General features: G+C 36.8%; 1 protein-coding gene and 1 non-coding gene across 10 annotated transcripts in view; both read left to right on the top strand.

Annotated features, from left to right (window-relative positions):
• ITGB8 (integrin subunit beta 8) overlaps positions 1–23,236 on the top strand; it is an 85,527-nt gene that overhangs the window by 43,375 nt on the left and 18,916 nt on the right. For all 9 annotated transcript variants that reach the window (XM_063815258.1, XM_063815256.1, XM_063815257.1 and 6 more), the window contains 5 exons: positions 5,365–5,611; positions 6,983–7,148; positions 8,041–8,199; positions 17,713–17,808; positions 21,209–21,298. In XM_063815258.1, coding sequence (XP_063671328.1) covers positions 5,382–5,611; positions 6,983–7,148; positions 8,041–8,199; positions 17,713–17,808; positions 21,209–21,298 — 741 coding nt within the window. In that variant the 5' untranslated portion in view covers positions 5,365–5,381. The remainder of the gene's footprint in view (positions 1–5,364; positions 5,612–6,982; positions 7,149–8,040; positions 8,200–17,712; positions 17,809–21,208; positions 21,299–23,236) is intronic.
• On the top strand, positions 3,644–3,714 carry LOC112209897 (small nucleolar RNA SNORD56). The gene has a single exon (XR_002944886.1). It is a non-coding gene; the product is annotated as a small nucleolar RNA SNORD56 (small nucleolar RNA).

A 23,236-nucleotide genomic window follows, 5' to 3' on the forward strand; every position in this document is an offset into this window, starting at 1 on the left:
CTGCTGAAGTATAATGAATAGAAATTGGCTTATCATTCTTCCACTTACAGCTTTCCACATTTTCTCTTGGTTTTAAAATTTCATCTTACGCAGATCATTTTTTTACTTATCTTTTCCTAGTGTGCAGTCATGTTCGTTGTGCCCAGTACATCAGAGATGCTCACACCATTCTTTGAGTAGTTTAAAAACTCATTTTAACCACTTTTTATTCTTTGTATTCAAACCAATCACTGGCAATAGCTCTAAGTAGGTCATCAACTCTCCTCCATGTCTACTTTCTAATTCTGCCACAGACTCACTTCTTCCCGTTAAAATTAATGGAAGGAAATGAGTGTCTGAGTTCTTAGAATCTCAAAAGGCATGAGGATAAAGCTTTCCTGGAGATAATATAAGTGGTGGCAGGAAGATTTGGGAGCCAGATGATACTCTTTTCCTCTTAGAGAAACTCTGTGGAAGCTCTGCCTACACTGTGGGAAATAAATTCTAGACGCTGGCTTCTTTCTGTAGTAAATATGTGGGCCCTTTAAAATGTTGAACCAAAATGTGCTTCAAATATAGTTTAGTTATAAAACATTTATGGGGGACTATGTATGTGCCAACTACAGAGGCTTCAGAGATGAAGAAACAGTTCTTACCCTAGTGTTGCTTAGAATCTAGTAGTAGTAAGTAATAATTACTAACATATGCATTTACTATATAGGCAATACTAGGGTAAATATTTTACATAGATTACCTTATTTAGTAGCTCTTAGCTGCTAAAATATATATATATATATATATATATATATATATATATATATATATATATATAAAGATGTCCAGTCTAGAGTCTCATAATTGTATGGTAAACACTAAAATGGTGGTATGATCCAGTTGCCATGGAAACACAGGGGCGGGGCCCTCAGCTCAGTTTAGGAAGGAGCAGATTACTGAGTGGTGTCTTTAACTGGTAATTACATGAAGAAGAAGAGGTTGGGCCACCACAGGCAGAGGAAGGACCACAAGCAGGGCATAGGAGTATGCATTTGTAGGCTGTATATGGGGAAGTAAAGCAGATTTGTTTTGCTAGAGCTAAAGATGTAGACAAGAGTAAGTATTATGTAGGAACTCAGATCTGACATGTTTAGCCATTGGGCATTGGCCATCTGGTGGAGAGCTGTTGACAAAAAATAAGTAATTTGGATTTTAAAAGGATCGACTCGGTGGTATAGATAATGATGGCTGGAAAATGAGACGATAGAGGTAGACAAATGAAGAGGTTATGGAAATAATCCAGGCAAAAAGACAATGAAGGGCAAGGATGGATAGGAATATATCCCAGTATTCTGGCATGCTAGAGTTCAACTGAAATGTTTAACTTGATGAATAATAGGTAAGGAAAGTGAGTGAAAACTAAACTACTAGATTCTTAACTCTTAAAAACCCTTCACTGGGTCAAAAGTAATGAGTTTGAACATAGTGTCGAAATTAACCTGATTCTACCTTGTGTTTGAAATTCTACATTCATAAAGGAAAAAAAAAAAAAGGAAATGTTATGGTCGGTCCCAAATTATAGTCAATTATAACTATTTTCCTCAAAGTTGGTCTTACCTATGTTTAGTGGTAAGAATTGATTGTTTAATATAGGAAAAAAGACCTAAAATTGGTGAGATAATGTGATTCAAATTCCAAAAAAAAAAAAGGAAAATTAGATAGCTCTGCATTCAGAAGAATTGAATGATATTTTAAAGACATTCACATAAACACACACCCAAATAGATTCTTCACATTTACTTGTATTCCAAAAACAGAAAACTATTGAGAAGAATGAAGTATGGCAACAAAGCACATGAACAAAAAAACAACTGAAGCATCACCAGAATTTTGTTTTCTGTTGTAGAAACTTACTTAGGTTACTTTCTGAGACTGGCAAAGAAAGATACCAGAAATTTAAAGTAATCATTACCCTTTATCTTCAACACCCAAACCCCCTAAAATGACAAGAACAGCTATAATTAATTTAATGTGAAATTAAAAAGGGAACACTGACATATCATCTATTAATATTCAATACAAATATTAACCCATGGTGCCTTACAACTAAAAATATCTGGAGAGCACATGCCAGGTTAAGTTTAATCTTTATATAACAAATTCAGTTACATATAACTGTTTAATAATACCTGATAGTTGGAATAGCCCAGATAGTGGTAAAGTATTAATAGAAATGTATTCAACATGGCTTGTGCAAAATTAATAAAATTCTTTAGGTAAAATGGCTTTGAAAATCATATATTATGCTTGAGGAGGAGTGAATGTGGGAGGGGGTTATTGTCATGGGGCTTGTCCTACTTGGGAGGAAGGAGGAAAAGTGAGGAGCAATCATTCCCCTTCCCTTCCTTCCCCTCCCTAACATTTCCAGGCTCTGTTTAAAACCAATGGATATTGCCATTAAGCACGTGATGAAACTGAGGGTGCTGTCCCTGTCAGGGCGGGGATCCATGGTCTATCAGGACATTTCTGCTGTCCTTTTCATATAGCCACGTCCCCATGCCAACTAGAGTTCCTTTGGTACTAACTCTGAAACCACTGATGGGAAGTGGAGATTTTCCTGGAAACCCTGATATGGGTCATAGCACTTCATTAATTAAATCATTTCCAGGGTCACTCTAAGCCCATGTTTTGTACCCTATTCCATTTCTCCTCCAAAATTATGCCCAGGCATCTTGTCCAAAATAGTTTATAAGTGGCTCTATGATGAGATCACGTACAAAGGTTAAGTGGGGGTGTTAACTAGGGACACAATATCCACAGTGCTGCAAAAAGGTATTTCTATGTCCTCTTACTGTGGAATACTGATGCCTAGGACACCTGCCCCCAAGAGTCTTCTCCTTTATTTATAATTATATGATCCAAAGCCAACTTGAGAGCATATTATGAGGACTATCTCAAACTAATGGGCATGACATGGTAATCCAAGCTTGACCCCTTTGGTTTCCTCCTTATCAAGCAGAGCACGATTTGGGGTCAGCCTAGCTAGGTCTATTTACCTTGAATTGACTACTTAAAGCTAGACCCTCACAGCAAGCTCAAGGGTCTTGCAGTGTAAAAGTATCAATTATTATTCTTGCTAGCGATTACTAAAAGGCCTGTGTATGGAAATACTCTTTTCCTCTTTATTAGAAACTTCTCTACCAAGGCCTCAGCTGACCCCGGTATACGTGCTAAGGCCAGAATTTATAGAATCCAAAATCGAGCCACAGCAGCCCACACTCTCACACCCCAACCATTTGGCAGTGCTTTCTCACAGCCTTTCTTCTTTGCTGAGGCCAGCGAGACAGGAATTTGCTTGCTAGGCTATGAGCAGCTGGTTTCTGCTGAGGGCCCTTGTGTGGCTAGCATTTGGTTGGAGGGCCCTGAATAGCTTACCTCCAAGGACTGTGCCCTTGCTGATGCTGTACAGGCTCTGGTTGTTTGCTGAGGTCAACAACCTATACCCTTGCTGGGTCCCTGGCACAATATGCTGACCATCGATTACATCTAGCAATACCTCTGAAAACAGCCATTTATCTTTAGACAGAGCCACCATAAACTGCAACGATTCACCAAGATAAAAATACCATGATACCATGTGGCCGGTTTACAAAAACAATCTTTTTTAAATCTACAAAGATAGCAACACTTTTCATCAACAGCAGTTCGCCTAGAGAGAGTCGACACTTTTTGTCTGAGTGAAAAACAAAAACAAAAAAACGCTGATCCACACATCAAGGTTCAAGTCCCTGAACATGAACCGCTCTCCCAGTAGTGTTGAATTTCTACTTCTCATCGATCTGGCCCAGTGTACCAGTGTCTAACATTCCCCTGAATTTAATTTCTCCACTCAAATTGCAGAACACTGCCACAGGAACAGTTCTTTCTGTCAACAGAAGCCCAAAAGCAGAGCAGAATATAGGATATGCTCCCAGGAGGCAGCCTAGCTTCTGAAGGCAAGGGATGAGAGAATGGACTGGGCTGGGCCATGTGTGCCCTATTTCTCCTTTCAAATATGGGCCAAAACCTAGGAGCATTACACTAAAGGGGTTGCCTGCACAGAAAAAGCAAATTAGGAATGAGTAGTCCCTTTCTCCATAATTATTATTATATACCAGCAAAACCTTATTATTTTGAATACAGTAGGTAATTTGGCTGAAAAACATCTGATTTGTGAAATAATCGAAAAGAAAATATTGCTATTTTATACTAACACCAAAAATATAATTTGATAAATTAGAAGGTTCTTTAAATAAGTAAATTATGTATACAAATGAATGTTTACTTAAAAAATGTTTTCCATTCGGAATATTCTTATGGAAAAATAATGACTTACAAAGCATTTGCTTAATAGTTTAAAAAAGTAAAATTTACAAATTACAAATTGCTTACATTTAAATAGATGCCTTTTCACCATATACTTGAAATTAAAAGTAGAGGTACCAACTCTATAGAGGGTTAGGGGGGACAACCCAAGTCCTTGTATCAAATAGTAATATGACAGAGAACTAAATAAAATTGTAGTTCCCTGCGGGGACTACCGACATTTGTCCTTGTGGCAGCCCCCTCTCCTCATCCAGTTGTTTTGCCCAAGGTGGGTGCCTCGCTCATGGGCCCCCTCCTCAGCATGTGTTCATTGAACACCTACCGTGTGTTGGACAAATGCTGACCCCTACCTTCCCCAGGTCCTCCATGTGGCACTGCAGGGCACCATTCTTTAGCCCACTGTCTCATTCCTTCACTTGGCTAACTGATGGGAAGAATCTTACCAACTAACTAGTGATGAGGTACTAATTATTTTGAATAGCTTGTTGTACTACACAGTACCAGAGTTTTCTCATCTCCTGTGTAAATACACTTTAACCCAAAGGAATAAATTTATGCCTTTATCCAATAGGAGATCACCTTTTTTTTAAAGATACCTTCCCAGTTTTCCTCAAGTCATTCCACAAGTACATCCCCCTCACTGTCTTGAGATCGAATGCCGCTTGCTGGTTTGCACTGTGTTTTTCTAGCTACTAAGGCAATGGAGGTTCATATAATGATACAATACCCTGTTACATTTATATGGAGCTGGCCCATTTGTTATTATCCCTATTCAGCCTATAGAATTGTGGGAAATGAACTGTAGGATGTGGAGACCAATAAATTGGTATGGTTTTCAAATTGCCTTATAATTATACTAGAATAATAATTATACTATAATTATTATAATTACACTAGCATATTCCAAATTTTATGTGCAAATTTGTGATGATTGTGCTAGGTGCTAGAATGTGACTAATTTATTAAGAGCTTATCCTGAAAAGTTTAAAATGAAGACTACATGATGTTTTTCTTCTATTGAACTAGGAGCCGAAGCTAATTTTATGCTGAAAGTTCATCCTCTGAAGAAATATCCTGTGGATCTTTATTATCTTGTTGATGTCTCAGCATCAATGCACAATAATATAGAAAAATTAAATTCTGTTGGAAACGATTTATCTAGAAAAATGGCATTTTTCTCCCGTGACTTTCGTCTTGGATTTGGCTCATACGTTGATAAAACAGTTTCACCATACATTAGCATCCACCCCGAAAGGATTCATAATCAATGCAGGTATCTAGGGTTTGATGTGGACATGCTAAATTAATTTTTTGCTTATAAAATCTCACTTTGTTTTTAATGTAAAGAACTTACCAAATTTTATATTTTTATCTTATAAAATAAGAATAAAAATATTTGGTGAGGTGGGGAGGTTTCTTCATATCTGAAAACTTCTGAGATGACCTGTAGATTGGGCTTTTTATTTTATATTTCTTTAAATATTTAGTCAGTTTTTATCACCAAAAAAAACAAAAACAAAAACAAACAAAAAACCCTACCTAATGTTAGTAACTTTGAACGAAGCTTCAATAGTTAGGTTGCCATGTATATAAATACCTCTTTGGAAATTCTGTATTTTTATTTTTTGATTGCTCCAAAATTGCTGAATTATGATTTGACACATTTTAAAGAGTTTGTGCCAACACGTCATCTCTCTCTCCATTACTGTACTGTGACTGGGGATAATGATGTTGTCTACGATGTGACTACAAAGAAATCTCAGTTATCACAAAGAAAGTGGGTCAAAAGATGAGAATTTGATTGCTTAGAAAGAGCCTTTTTTCTTATCATTTTAGATTTCTGATTCTAAATAACATGTGTCCCACTATGAAAGAAGAATTAACCTTAAAAATACAAGTGTCTCACACAATATTGCCATTAGCCTGTGGAATTTTCAGAAAAATAAATCCGTATGGATCTTTTTTCATAAAAGACTTTATCTTTCTTGCTTCTACAAATTGCTTAGATTACTTTACAATACACATTCCAATTTACCGAAACAGCTCTATCATCTGTTGTACCGGAACAGGATTGATGCATCCATCAATGGAGTTTCATAAGCCTTCTTGAGGTGAATTGTACAGGAGGAATCATTCTTACTTTCTGGGTATCATAGATTCTCAAAATAATTTTAATGAATATTGATTGTTCATCAATAATTCCACCAAGCATCACTTTAAAAATTAGTGCAGTATTAAAAAAAACTAATATCATATTTCAACTAAATTCCTCAAAAGCATTTTCCAGAAGTGTTTCTCAGCCGTTCAATGATAAGAAATCACTGCACATTCTTATATTCACCTTAAAAATTCACAGCGCAGATTAAATATTGAAAGCCTTTGACTGTCCTATATTAAAAAACATGTTTAATCATCTTTATTTTTTTGAATACCAAATGCTTATAGTCTTATTTCCTATTTGCAAAGAAACTGTCATCAGCATTGAGCATCTCTAATTTTATAAGCATAGATTTTCGTCGTATAAAATTTCCCTGGCACAAAAGAAGTACTCCCTTTTCACACAACTGTACAATTTTACTGTTAAGTATTCCAGAATGCTTAAGAAGAGCAAAATAAACTTTACACTTCTTCTTTTCCCACACAGTGACTACAATTTAGACTGCATGCCTCCCCATGGATACATCCATGTGCTGTCTTTGACAGAGAACATCACTGAGTTTGAGAGAGCAGTTCATAGACAGAAGATCTCTGGAAACATAGATACACCAGAAGGAGGTTTTGACGCCATGCTTCAGGCAGCTGTCTGTGAAGTAAGACGTTTCACATTATCGAGTGTTTGCTAAGATGCAAAACTTTCAAAGAATTTAGAAGTTTTATTTTCTCTTTGATTTGTGGAGTGAAAACGTAGTGTAGAAGAAAACATATCTTACTATCTTTTACTCCTCACCAAGGTGATTCATTTCGGTATGTGTTTGGGACAGAGGGGCTAAATTCAGGGAGGGATTTAAATAGGAAAAGACAAAAGGGAAAGAATAGGTTATGAACGCGAAAATTCTTTCCAAAAGGGCTGCTTTTCTCATGCGCCACACTCCAAGGAGGAACTAGAAGTAGACTGTTGCCCTCCTCACTTCAGCTTGTTCTCCTACTTTTTTTTTTTGAGACGGAGTCTCACTCTGTCGCCCAGGCTGGAGTGCATGGCGCCATCACAGCTCACTGCAAGCTCCGCCTCCCGGGTTCACGCCATTCTCCTGCCTCAGCCTCCCGAGCAGCTGGGACTACAGGCGCCCGCCACCACACCCGGCTAGTTTTTTGTATTTTTAGTAGAGACAGGGTTTCACCGTGTTATCCAGGATGGTCTCGATTTCCTGACCTCGTGATCCGCCTGCCTCGGCCTCCCAAAGTGCTGGGATTACAAGCATGAGCCACCGTGCCTGGCCTCTCCTACTTTTTAATCTATATTATTCTTCCTCCAGTGGAACACTAGAAATCTCTAGCCAGGAACTAGTGTGGTCACATGGCTGTGGGAAAATAGAGGATGTACAAATAAAAGTTAAAGCTATTTATGCAGCAGCGTTGTACCCACGCACATCGTTCTAGCCTGACTTACTGTTCGTCAACTCAAACATAATGTTTACTTGAGGTAAAAACCACAGTACACATCTGTGTTATTGTACAAAGTCTAATTACATGTTTATTTTTAAGAGTCATATCGGATGGCGAAAAGAGGCTAAAAGATTGCTGCTGGTGATGACAGATCAGACATCTCATCTCGCTCTTGATAGCAAATTGGCAGGCATAGTGGTGCCCAATGACGGAAACTGCCATCTGAAAAACAACGTCTACGTCAAATCGACAACCATGGTAATGTAGCAGTAACCGCTTAGTAGATATGACTCTTTCGGTTAAAGTACAATTTTAAATTGGCAACTCAACTATTTTTGTACCAGGAAATTACCTACAAAAGAAAGATACAGAACAAGGATAAGCCATGAGAGAGAATTTATGGAACAGTGCAATCTATAAATACTGATCAATAAAATATATGAATAAAACAGTTTGACAGTTTCTAGTAGCTGACTCTTTGATGAATGACAAAGCACTGTATAATTTTTGAAAATAAAAATGATACAAGATTTTACTTTTTATGTAATTCTAAGACAGGGGAAAAAAGTATACCTTTGCTTTATACAAATAGACCAGGTCTACGGGGTCGATATCTACAAACATTTTAAGGAGGAAACCTCACAGTACAATAGGTAGAAACTAAATAGAAACCAGGGAAAAAAGACAAGAGAAAAAGAGAGTCAAACAAAGCAGGCTTTCTCTGTTTTGTACTTTACCTCTCTGCATCTTATCTATTTAAGGTCTCTTTTTAAATCAGTGACTATCTGGCTTGCTTCCTGAGGGTTAGTATAAGCTCTGAATCATATATTTAATATAATCACCTAGAACCATATCTTCCCTGGCATTATCTAATTCTAGTTGTGAAGAATCAACAGTCCAAAGCATCATTTACTTCTGATGTTGACACTTATTTATATATTCTTGCATATGTTAAAACAGAACCTCTCCAACTTTCTCAGTTCATGAGACCCTAGTCTCTCAGTGATTTTATTCCATGACACCCGTGGGTCAAAAGAAATACCTAATAGTTCTGTTTTTTAAGTGGTTAAGTCCAAATAACTCAACTATTTATGTCTTAACAACTTAGTATCTCCTTAAAAATAATACAAATGTATCAAGTGTAGAGATACATGTTTCAGTTTTAGTAAGTAACTTCAGAAATTTTCAAATCCTGAAATCAGATTGGTCATCACTACCCTGATTTCTTCTTCCATGTTGATTTTCAAGTTGACCAGCTTGGCAAAGATTAATGTCATTTAAAAGAATAGAACCAAATGTAATCTTAAAAACTATGAACTCCCTCCAACTAGTTCTTCATTGGTACCTGATACATGCTGAATGTCACTGTATTTCTCTTGAAGATTTAAATTATTTCCTGCCACCCTTGGGAGTGTGCTGCAGTGCACCAAGACACCTCACACACAGTTTGGGAATCACAGTATCAAAAGCATGAAAATTATGCTGAAATTTGTGTGGTTCCCATGGGTAAATTTTAAGTAGATCACCAGTTCATCTGCAATACCCTACCCAATCTGTTGAAATTCTAGAGTGGCAATTGTATTACCATATGAAACAGGTTCAACCCTTGGTCATTTTAGTTTCTTGAAAGTAGTATCAAAATATAAAGATTTCAAAAGGTAACTAGAGATTGAATTCAAAAATTCAAGAATTGGAGTTATTCCAATAGTGTCTTTCCATAATTCTCTTCTACTCAGCCTTATTTCACTTTGACAGACCCACGTACTTCTACTTAGTCATTTCTTATCTATCCTTCCTTCTATTTAACCTCTTTTGATCGATGGTAGAGTTCTAATTTATTTATTGGGGAGTAGGAGAGGGTACAGGAAGAATTATTCTATTGTGAGACAAAGAGAAGGTTTTTATTTTTTTAAGAAGAAAATAACAATGACATTATTCTCAAATTGTATTATTCTTTTGAAGTTTTGCCAAGTCACTGAAGTCATCTCTCCATAATTGTATTTAAAAGGATACTATTGCTCATCTAGGGAGGATTTCCTAGGCAAAGAAATGCTGTCATAATTTTAGGCATATACCATGTTATAGAACCTTATGGAAATAAGTTATAAGTCCAGTGGAATTTTAGATAGGGCTTGGATTCTTATGACATCGGGAAATTGGATGATTACATCAAGACCTTTTACCTTCTTGGTCATTGTTCCTAGTATTTAAAGGAATGACCCTTCCACATGTCACTGCTGTAGTATATTGAGTAATCCAAGGAATAATGTGTTTGTTAACACCTTAGAACGATACTTTTATTTTGTTTACCCCAGGTCTTTGTTTTAAGGGATTATCTTCCTAAAAATTCTCATTCCCTTCATCTGTAGGGTCACTGCCTACATATTAGGTAAAAGAAGCTGAAGCATTTTGATTGATCCCTTGGCCATGAATTTATACATTCAAGATGTGCTCCTGCTTTGGAATCTTCTATATTGAAAGCTACCTTGACTTTGACTCCAGGCATATTTATTTGTGCATTTTAAAATGACCTCTATCCTCCCCTATTTGGCCGTTATGGAGGAATTTTAAATTTTGTTTAAGACAAGTAATCAAACACTTTGCTTCTTGGCTTTATCTCCAGCAGCCAATGCCAATAATGTTGAATGGTATCTGAGTTTCTTGATTCAAGAGTCTGAACCAAGATTCTTGGGTTTTGTATTTATAAAAGGAAATAACTGATTAAAAAACCCTTTATATGTCTAAATTACATGGGACAGAGTTCTGTTGCTTATACATATAGCTATTTCCTGAAGGTCAATGTGAACCCTAGACTAATAACAACTGCCATTTTATTGAGTATGTATTCAACTGAAAGCACTGTAGCAATCACTCTGCATACAGCATCAAATTTATCTTTACGACAACTCTATAAGGTAGTCATAATTAGCCTCCTTTTACAAACAGCAGGACTGAGGGTCAGAAAAGCTAAGTAAGTTGCCTGAGGATAAACAGCTAAAACATTAATAAATTGCAGAGCTGGCCCTAGCCTGTCTCAATCTTATATTAAAATCTGCATTCTTTACTTTGCCACAGTCTGTTGACTGAAACGCAGAAGAAAAAGAAAAATAATGTTCTTGTTGTCATTTCTTGTCTTTCTGGTTGCAGTCTTATGAAAGTATAACCAGATGATTTGACTTGCATAAGTTATAAAACAACATATAATATAAAATAATTTATATTTACACATTGTGATATTTGTATATGGTTGCTGGCAAATGATGTTACACTATTGAATAAATTACATTTTCCACTGCTTTTTCATCAAGATCAAGTGCCAGAATAAAAAAACTTTAGCAATAGTATAGTTTTATAATTTATCCAGTAATAATGACAATTTGAAATGTGACATTCTTTCTAAAATGGCAGATGTTAATACAAAAATTATTAATGATGTAGTAGATTATTAATACTGAGGGTTTGGAATTTCACCCTGTCTCCCCACCCAGCTTCTCCAGGGTTATTTCCACCCTTAGTCAGAGCCCTCCCAGAAACTGTTCACCCACCCCTTGGTGGAGGCCAAGAATAGCATGAAGGTCTTCAGTAACAATGAAAGAAGACCAAGGAACAAGTATGTGGAGGTCATCCAGTGAACCTTATCAATGGGATTTTCAGATGTTGATGTGACTCACAGTTTTAAATAGCGAGATTCAAATTGGCAAGATCCTACCACATTCCTATTGTATGTACTAGTGCATACCATATATTCACTAGTATTTACTGGTTTAGGCTTGGTGTTTTTCCATGCAGCCTTTTATATGCCTCATCACATTAGGCCAGTGATTCTTTATCCCTCCTATCATATACCTCCTCAGAATCCCCTTACTGCCGGCTTCATAGTTCATTCCTTTTCCTGCAGGCTCATTTGGATAGGCTAGCTGCTGAGTCGATCAGCACCGTATAGCATGGAGGCAGAATTGCAGAAGGCCTATTAGGCATTAAACAGTTTTGCTTTCTCACTGGCAAAAATAGTCAACACTGTGCCTCTCCTCATGCAACTTCAACATGTACTTGACTTTTAAGTATGCCATTTAGGAAGCTTTCTTTTTACTATGAATCTTAGCTACTTGGAATTATACTTAATTTTTCCAGGACTGCAGATGAATAAAGAGAGCTTAAGAAGCTACTTTGCTAATGTAATCCATAACTTTGCTACCTGAGTTAACAAACGTTCATAACGCTATTACATTTATTCCTTCTGAAAGGGATATTTCTGACATTTTCAAAGTCTGGAAAACATTTATAACTAATGTTGAGATCAGACAGAATTCCATGTGAGGAGATAATTGTGATCTTTTAATAAAGAGATCTGTTAATTTTGTTTGCTGTTTCCCGACAAAGACGTGGCCTTTTCTACTTCAGAAAATGTTAAATCTTTTTCTGCTTCTCAGCTTGTTTGTCTCAGATGCATACTAATAAAAATGCAAATTCATTGAACACTTATTTTGTGCCAGGTATGGAATACAACTAGAAAGTTTTAAGTCCATGTGCAGCTTTTAAAAACAACTGTTCCATCTTTTGGGGCATCGAAAGACTATAAAGTACCTGATTTCAGCTTGCTGAATGATCTGCTTCAAATTGTGAACACCATGAGAACATTTTTTTTTTTTTTTTTGAGACGGAATCTCACTGTGTCGCCCAGGCTGGAGTACAGTGGCACCATCTTGGCTCACTGTAACCTCCGCTTCCCAGGTTCGAGCGATTCTCCTCCCTCAGCCTCCCGAGTAGCCACCACACCTGGCTAATGGTTTTTTGTTTTTTTGTTTTTTTGGGTTTTTTTTTTGTATTTTTTAGTAGAGACGGGGTTTCACTGTGTTAGCCAGGCTGGTCTCAATCTCCTGACTTCATGATCCACCTGCCTTGGCCTCTCAAAGTACTGGGATTACAGGCGTGAGCCACTGCGCCTGGCCTGAGAACATTTTAATAGTAATGTTATAGGAGAACTAATTTGAATGCTTCTCATATTTTCAAAAAGAGTGGCCTGGAAAGGATCTCTGCAAACAATATTTAGTTGGAATTGTTTTAATTGAAAGCAAAATTGCATGTAGAAATCACCTGTGCCAGACTCAAAGTAGCCTGGCTCTGCTTGTGTAATGCCTTTCAAATGGGGTAAAATTATGGTTTGCAAAAGTGACACAATAAAATTCAACTTTGATAAAAATTTTTATAGAATGGAATATTCTCATTAAATTAGATGTTGTAGGTAAGTCATACTTAAGCAGAAAGCTTTTTGTTGCCATTATTATTGAAAAACTTACAAAAATCAATGCATACCCTTCTTCAGTAAATAGGGTATCGTGATTACAACTGATGTCATATTTGCCAGGAGCCACAAACTCAAACATCTGCAGGGCCAGGTAAGAAAGATAAGCAACTGACATAGGTCAAGGAAAGCACATCCAAGAGCATATCTTGCCTTTAGGAAAGGCCTCCAAATCTCTCTTATTAAGCAGTCATTTGTTAAAAACTGTCTTTTCTTGAGCAGACCTATGGTGTTTGTCTCTTTATGTTCAGTTAACAGCATTCAACATTCCAGTGAAATGTAGATATTGCTTTACTTCTACTTTATAAATGAGGAGGGAAAAAGGTGCTAAAGGGATCAGCATCTTGTCTTGGGTCACACACCCTTATATAGCAGTGTCCATAGTAGACTTTAAGCTGTTTGACATGAACCGCTACTCATCATTGGTCTTAATAATTACAGAACGGTAAGTGAAGGCTTTACGAAGTTAACCTATTTAATCTCCACCATCTGAGTGGTAGATACTAGTGTTTATACCTGCTTTATACCTATGGAAACTGAATCCCAGCAAGGTTCAGACAAGCTGCCCAGTGTCACATAGCTAGTAATCGCAGAGCCAGAAGTTGAAGCCCAGATGATCTGTTTTCAGAGCCCCTGCTGGTGGTGTGGTTCTCAGCTGGAGTGATTTTACCCTCCAGAGGACAATTTCATCAAGTTGTGACATTTTGACTGTCATAACTGTGGAAAGAGGGTGCCACTGGCACCTGTTGTGTTGAGACCAGGGTGCTGTTAAACATCCTACAATGCACAGGACAGCCCCTTTGTCAAATAAAAAATATATCCAGCCCAAACTGTCAGTAGCACTACTCTTGAGAAACCCTGGTCTATGCAGTTATCACGGTACAACTATGTAGATAAAAAATTAACTATCAGGACAGATGTTGACTGACACATCATTGAAAGTTTCATCTCTAAATAAATGTCTGCTATCTGATTACTTCTATGCTATTTGCCTCTTTCCTCTAAAAAATCATGCAGATAAAAGGTTTTTATTTAAGTTGTTTGGTTTTTATATCTTATTACAATATTCCATACTATAAATTCTATATTCTATTATAAAAATTTATATTATGGATCCACTTGTATAAAGAGAATCTTAAATGCTTTTTTATCCACGTAGATATACACATTATTAAAATTCTCCCATACATCTGTACACAGTTATCTCTTTACCCAAAATTGCCCCCAATGAATCTTTCTTACCTCTTCTTTCCTTCTGACATTTATAAGTTACTTCCCACAGCCTTAATTACTTAGCAGCTGTCTTGGCATATTGCTTTCCTTCTCCCTTTTACCCCTGAAGTGCTTGTTATCTCTATTAATTATTTTCAGAGTTTACAGAAACAATATGTAATGGGTTAGACAGAGAGGGAGTTGGAGTTCAGGATCAGTGATGTCACCAGAACAGGAGAGTTGGCTGAGAAGGAGCGTGTCTCCTGCTAGTGAAATAAAAGATAAAATACTTTTTTGAAGATAGGCTGCTTCATGAAGGAAAGGGGAAGGGGCTTAGGCAATGGTCATTAATCCACAGGTCTTCTGTCAACTGTGGTTTATTTAAACATCTGTTATACATTTGTAATTTTTAAATATCTGCCTTGAGGTACTTGGAATTTTCTTTTAAAAGAGATTTCTCTCTAGGGCTCAAAAAATCTGTTTTTATAGGCTTGAAAATTCAACTAATCTTTTTTTTTCTTTTTTTTATTATACTTTAAGTTCTGGGATACATATGCAGAATGTGCAGGTTTGTTACCTATGTATACACGTGCCATGGTGGTTTGGTGTAACCATCAACCCATCATCTACATTAGGTATTTCTCCTAATGTTATCCCTCCTCTAGCCCCCCAAGCCCTGACAGGCCCTGGTGTATGATGTTCCCCTTCCTGTGTCCATGTCTTCTCATTGTTCATCTCCCACTTATGAGTGAGAACATGCGGTGTTTGTTTTTCTGTTTTCCTTTGTTAGTTTGCTGAGAATGATGGTTTTCAGCTTTATCCATGTCCCTGCAAAGGACATGAACTCACCCTTTTTTACAGCTTCATAGTATTCCGTGGTGTATATGTGCCACATTTTCTTTATCCAGTCTATCATTGATGGGCATTTGGGTTGGTTCCAAGTCTTTGCTATTGTGAACAGTATTGAAATGCATGTGTCTTTATAGTAGAATGATTTATAATCCTTTGGGTATATACCCAGTAATGGGATTGCTGGGTCAAATGATATTTCTGGTTCTAGATCCTTGAGGAATCACCACACTGTCTTCCACAATGGTTGAACTAATTTACACTCCCACCAACAGTGTAAAAGCATTCCTATTTTTCCAAATCCTCTCCAGTATCTGTTGTTTCCTGACTTTTTAATGATCGCCATTCTAACTGGCCTGAGATGGTATCTCATTGTGGTTTTGATTTGCATTTCTCTAATGACCACGACTGATCTTCTTAATAAGCTTCTGACCAAACTAGAACTTTCTAGATTTAAGTTTTATGTACATTTGGTCAAAGTGACTTCCTGTTTTTGGAAAGGGGAAGAGATTAAGAAGTCTTCAAAAGCTGCTTACATTTTAGAGTGCCATTTAAATATTGATTTTATGTCAGTTAAGTAAAAGCTGGTTGAAAACATGTATTAAATTGTCCTTAAAATACAAATGTTTCCAAAAATTAAGAAGGGTGAATGCTTAGCAAGCTGTGACTATCTTGTCAAAGCAAAAATACTTGAAAAGCAGTTGTTGTCATTAAAAAATATTTCCAATACAGATAGATTTACCTTGCCTCTGCTTGTTCTCTTTATTCACTAGCATTATGCAAACTGTCATCAATCTATTTTAAGATTATGCCTTTTATTAGGAACAAGTAATAAGAATTTAGCTGGCAGAATTTGTGTTTTTGGAGTTTTTTTTCCATTGCTTTAAAATTATATTCTTAAGAATTGCTCTGAGAAAAACTTTTCTTATGCAGACCCACGTGTTAATACTTTTTAAGCTTCTTCATTAGTTGGTTTCATATCATGTGTAAAGGCAACTCATGAAAATTTGATTTGTTTCTATCACAACAATTATAGATGACAGAGAAATAAAGTGTTGTTACTTAGAAGTTACGTTATAAGTGAAACTAGTTAGTCTAGCCCTTTTACCAAGTTCACATAGTTGTCACAATACAGAAATGTTTACCAAGATGGTTTAACAGGATTTTTCCTTAAAGAAAATACAGTTAACATTGGAGAGTGCAGTGGGAAGCAAAAACTATGGAGTAATTTGAACTTAAATGTTATGATACTAATTGGGCTCAGTTACATACTAATCTTTGGCTTATGCCATTAGGCACCAGTGAATGAGGAGAGACTACTGCCAGTGAACTTTAACATCATCTCTCTGATAAGTATCTAGCTATGAACTTGTTATTCGAGACAATCATTTTAATTTCTAGAAGAGTATTTATAGAAAAAATATTACCGATAATATACCTAACTATATAACTCTAGATAGCCATTTATGTAATCATCAGATTTCTCATGTTCTCTAAACTAAATTTTATTTCAATTTTCCTACTCTTCTCTAACTTTCTCATTACCACAAAGAGTGCCAAAGTTGGCACAACATAAATTTTATTTATCAAAGTAAAGCAGGTATAAAATATATCATACAACAAAAATATTGAGCATAATGATCAGTTGAGAAATCTGTAATCTATACCTTGTATAAGCAGTTGAAATAAGAATCAGAATTGCTATTAGTTTTGATCACTTACTGCATGCAAGAAAATGCACTAAATAGTTCACATACTATTATTATCTTTTTAATCTTGCCAGCAATCATGGAAGGCAGGTATCATTCACATATTACAGAAGATGGAATTGAGAACTTTTGTTGTAAGGTGACAAACCTAGGACTTGAGTAGAGCATTTTCTGCTTCAAGAGCGTTACTATATCATGTTATATAACTATATCATGTTATATATCAAATGTGTATATATAGTATATGTGGATGTTTGAATGTGTATGTGTATATATATGTTTATAGGCATATACATATACATGCATACATATTTGCAGTTCAATACTTGTAACTGAATTTCACCTTAGAATGTGATTGCCACTAACGTGTCTCTATTTCTGAATATTAAATTATCTGTCAGTTACATCATTTGGAGTCCAGTGTTAATCTAAAGAGATGCTGTTCACTCTTTGTTAGTTAGTTGAATTCAGCTCTCTTCATCTTTTTAAGTTACAGGTTTTTATGGGACTTTTGTCTATAAATATTTTAATACATGGATATTGATGTTATGTTTTCAAAAATTTAAATGTCTCTAGTAAAACCATAGTCCTTCCCAGGTACAATTTTATGTAAGTCATACAGTTTTCTTCATACTAGATGTTTGAATAGGATGGAGCTATGAAATTTCATTCCCTTATTTACTTTATTATTCATTACAGGAACATCCCTCACTAGGCCAACTTTCAGAGAAATTAATAGACAACAACATTAATGTCATCTTTGCAGTTCAAGGAAAGCAATTTCATTGGTATAAGGTATGTTAACTCTGAAAATGTGAAAATTAAATTTTTTTCATTGGTAATTGAAATTAAGACATTTCTTTAGAACCACAGATAAGGATTCTGGAATTATTATACTTTGTACAATCTAAATTCTATATTGTATTACTAAAGTATCCTTTACAATGTCTAAACTTAGCATTTAAGTACAAATTCTATTTAGGTTTGTAACATCTAGAACCAAATCTGAGAACTGAGAATTGTATTGGATACACTTGAGTCCAGCCTGATGCTTAGGGTGGTCTCAAATGTGACAATAGTGGAGAAGACTTATCAGGCAAAAAGTAGTTCACAATCCATCTCTGCATCTTGCATGTCTAGATTGCTTTTTCTTATTCTGGTACATGAGCACATCCTCATAACAGGTTAAAGTTAGAGAATATCAGCTTAATTCTAAATAGCACTGACACACCTAGCTTTGGTCTAGGTCATTCAATAATGGACCAAAAGGGGCCATCGAAGTGTCTGAGCCAGTCAAAGCCTTCACACATAAGAATAATCTTGGTGGTGTCTGGAGTCTTTTGGGCCAGGTGAGACCCTCAAGCAAAATAGACAGCAACTGTGTCACACTGGAGGTGCCATGGACCCCCCAGCATAGAACTGTTCCTCTGCAACCCCGTTATAGCTTTCTTTTCACAATCTTTAAGGCTCTTTCTTCCTAGAAACTCTCTTGTTCTCATTTTCATGAAGCTATGACACCCTAATTTTCATTGCGCATCTCTGTTTACTTGGTCTCCCTCATCTCCTTTGCTATCTTTGCTTCTCCCATTTGCTCCCTAATTATACATTTCCCCTCAGTGGCCAGTCCCCAGTGCCCTCTACTTATTTTTCAAAACTGCAGAGAAATTACATTTTTTTGGCTTCAATAAATACTTGAACCCATTTCCATTTGCCACAAGCTGGTGTTCCCCCTACCAGTTTCCCTATTACCTTCCTACCTTATCATCTGAAAGCACTACTTTAATCATAACACTTCTTCCTTTGGAAATCTATGGTGAAGCTTTATTTATTTATTTAGGGTAAATGTATGGAGTACAAGTGCAAGTTTGTTACATGTGTAGATTGTGTAGTGGTGAAGTCAGGGCTTCCAGGGTGTCTGTCACTCGAATAGCACACATTGTACCCATTAAGTGATTTCTCATCATCCACCCCACTCCCAGGCCCTCACCCTTCCAAGTCTCCATTATCTATCATTCTACATCATGTATACACATTATTTAGCTCCCACTTTTGGGTGAGAACATGTGCTATTTTTCTTTCTGTGTCTGACTTAGTGAAACTTTATTTAATTCCTTGTTTCCCCAAATGTATATACCATGGAACCACTTTTTAAGGTAACAACAAACTAACATCTGCAGAAGTAGGACTCTGGCCAAAATTAAATGGCCCAAACCACTTTATTAGCAATCGTAACAGCTTCCACTTATTGGGTACTTAACTATTGTCAGGCATTGAGTTTGTAAATACTTATTAATGTAATCCTCTTAGCAACTCATAAAAATGAGGGCAGTCATCTTAATATGCCCATTTTAAAGATGAGGAATCATATTTTGGGAGGTTAAATATTTGCCCAAGGGTTTCTAACAACCCAAATCCTCTGCTCTTAACCTCTAAGCTTAATAGTTTACTTTGAAATACCATGCAGCTTTTTATAGCTTTTGCTTCCTCTTTGCTGTTTCTCTAACATTATTTCTTGGCAGCATTATTGGCTCTAGCAGTTTCTTCCTATTCCTTTAAAAATTTGCCATTAACTGATAAACCATAAAACCAGGTTTATTATTAACTAAATTATGCACAAAGTCAGAATCAACTGGCTCCAAAGCCTGGGAAGCTCCAGTGTGAGCCCCATGCATGCCCTTGTAGTCACCTCCTTTGACTGCCTAGAGATCTTTTTTATCAATCACCTTTCACCTGGGTTCTAACAACCTCATGGCTGATAATCCATCCTCCATCTGGCTGCCAGAATGATCTATTGAAGTCACAAGTGTGACCACAGTACTCCCTTGAGTAAAAGGTTTCAGCGGTGCCCTCTGAATTAGAGGACCAAATCTCTAAGATGGCACATGAGGCCATGTCTCTGCTTGCCTTTCTGGCCTCATTGCCCCACTGTTCCTTGCCTTGCAGGGATGCTTCTCATCCCTCCGGCCATGCTTCTAATCCTCCTGTGCACAAACACTCAGCCAGGCTGTTTCTCTCCTCTGTGCCTTTGTTCTTGCTGCCCACCCTCGCTTCTCATGTCTGGAAGCCCTTCTCCCTCATTACTTTATTAACTCTTACTCATACTTTAAGGCATGGCTTATAAGTCATCTCCTCCAGAAAATAGTCCTTGGCAACCTTCCCCAGCTCTCAAATGCTGGCCAGGTATCCCTTTCATTAGGGTCTGTGCACATCTCTATTGTTTCACGTGTTCACATGTACAGTGTTTAGTGAAGAAATTGTCATTTATATGCTTGTGAGATCCTTAAGGGTGGAAACTATGTGACCTAGTGATTTGGCATCTCCAAAGTGTATAAAGTAGGAGCTCAATAAAAGTCTAATAAATGAATTTTTAAAATCTATAAATGATACATTTTTCCTTATGACTTGAGATACCAAGTTGTTAGTGTCTAAGTAATGGCTGGCATCCAGCAGGAACTTAAGGATATTTGTGAATAGGATAAAATGCAAGAATAAATGGATTTCAAAACTTTTACCATCTGATTTCCTATAAATATGTGCCCTTTAGTCAGATTGGCTTTTTTCTATTTTTGCTTCATCTTCGATTCATGCAGACCTTTAAAGCCTTTGCTCATTCTCCCTAAAAATACCTACGGTCTTCTCCATAATAAGCAGCATCCATCAAGAACACATACCCCATGAAGTTTCCACTTGTGACTATGATTTTTCCTAACTAAAGAAGTTTTGGGAAATGCTGCATTAAATAATGTTAAATCATTTCTAGATTGCAGGCCTACTCTGAAACTTTTAATTTGCAAATGTGCATTTTATGTTTCTAAGTGGAAGAAACCATATGCAGAACTTCCCAAGCTTATTTGCCCTCAAAACTTTTGTATGTTTAAAATCTCTTGGGCTTTACATTCCATGGAAGAAATTTGGGAGATGCTCATCTGCATTTCGATTGGATTTTTAGGTCATCATGTACAGTGATTCCGGATGCACACACAGTCATGCACATGTACAGACACACACAACCACTACATGGGTATATGTTCTGGCTGCTCTACTAGGTTGCTTATATTTTTCTTGTGTCTTATAGGTTTTCATTCATTTAATGGTTCACCTTCAACTGATAACTACAAAAATATTTACTATTTGTTGGTTGCTAACCCATTACATACTATTGTCATTGTTTAAATGCTACTGATATGTTTTATAGGATCTTCTACCCCTCTTGCCGGGCACCATTGCTGGTGAAATAGAATCAAAGGCTGCAAACCTCAATAATTTGGTAGTGGAAGCCTATCAGGTATGTATATATTAGATGCAATTTTTTAAATAAAATTTTTACCTCAATTTCTGTGACAAGGTACAAGTAGTGCCATGTCATCTCGAGAGGAGGAGTAGAAAGCATATTAGATTAGGAATTAGGAATCTGAAGTTCATCCCTGGCCCTACCACTAACTAGCTTTTTGCTTTGGGAAAGTCATTTCTGCTTTCTGTGCCTCACTTTTCTCATTGACAGTCAACAGAGATTGGGCTAGAGGCTACCTAAATTTCCTTCTACATCCAGTGCTCAGTGAATCATCAAGTCATAGCTATAGAATGTATATTATTACCATGAAATTGCATCATTTCCTATGCCGTAATGATAAAGTAGAAGTCCACAGTTACGTAAGGCAATAATCTGCCAGGGCAGTTAAACTATCTGGGATATAGCAATTATTAAGAGAAGTCGGTTGGGGTCTCTATGATCAACCACTTGATTGTTCAACAATTATTTTAGCATTTTTATCAAAAGAGTTTGATTAAAAGAATCACCTCAGTAGATATTCTGTTTTCTTGAGTTGATGGTTGTATGCTGTCATCAGTCCTATGAAGAGTGAATGCCTCAATGCAAAGAATTTAAAGAAACATCTGTTCTTTCAACCTGCGTCATTCCTGAATAGAACCACCTCTGTTAAGATGTTGTGATAATAGTGACTGCTACTTTTTTACCACTAAGATCCAGTCACTTTACATACATGACCTCATTTAGTCCTCACACCTGACCTATAAAGCAGGTGGTTAGTACCCACATTGTATATTAGTAGAAACCAAGACTCAGGAAAGTGAAACAAACTCATCAAAGGTTGTTCAACTAATAAGCAGAAGAAAGTGGGATCAGAATCCAGGTGTTCCTCTACTTCAAGCCTCAGGTGCTTCCTCCTCTGCGATACCACCTGTTTTTCATTGTTTTACAGTGTGTCAAAAGATATGCTTTATGCTACCTTGAATTTATGGGCCAACTATAGAGTCTCTTTCCCAAATTCTCTGACTCCCTTCCTAACATGCAGAGTTCAATAGTTAAATTGTAGCCAAAGCATTGTGGAAAAACCTCTGGTTTCTCTTCTCGTTTTCTCCAGACAGCACCTTCCTTTAGCTCGGGCACAAAAGAGAAAGGCAGGAAGTAGACACAATATATAAAATGAAGAACTTAGGCCGGGCGCGGTAGCTCATGCCTGTAATCCCAGCACTTTGGGAGGCCGAGGCAGGTGGATCACGAGGTCAGGAGATCGAGACCATCCTGGCTAACACGGTGAAACCCTGTCTCTACTAAAAAAAAATTAGCAGGGCATGGTGGCGGGCACCTGTAGTCCCAGCTACTCGGGAGGCTGAGGCAGGAGAATGGCTTGAACCCAGGAGGCGGAGCTTGCAATGAGCCGAGATTGCGCCACTGCACTCCAGCCTGGGTGACAGAGTAAGACTCCGTCTCAAAAAAAAAAAAAAAAAAAAAAAATTAAGAACTTGTTTAAACTTTCATCTTCTAAAAGGAAAATAAACCTTGCTTGATTTGTTTTCACTGAGGATAGTTTTCTATGTCTGAAAAGTACGTTGAGTAAAATAAGGAAGAGCATCTTAAATTACATCTTTCTCACTGTTACAAAAAAGAACAGTGAGACTGAAGAGGGACTTATCACAGAAAATCAAATGTGTCTACAATTCATTCCCATCAGTAGTCTGTTCCCAAGAATAATCAAAATAAGACAAGAGCTTATGCTGTAAGAAACCACTCTAAATTCTTTAGTATGAACCCATTTATTACTCCAAACAAAGTATATAAATTTACAGATTTTTACCTGTGTGTCAGACTGCCCCAGTGGCAAAGAAGACAGCAACATTTGGTTATTTTGCCTAGCATAGGTAGGCAATGCCTTAGCCCAGTGTAGTTCTGATCAACCGTAAACAGTGGAAAAATAATATTAAA

This window comes from Pan troglodytes, chromosome 6 (genome assembly GCF_028858775.2).
Source record: "Pan troglodytes isolate AG18354 chromosome 6, NHGRI_mPanTro3-v2.0_pri, whole genome shotgun sequence".
NCBI lineage: Eukaryota > Metazoa > Chordata > Mammalia > Primates > Hominidae > Pan > Pan troglodytes.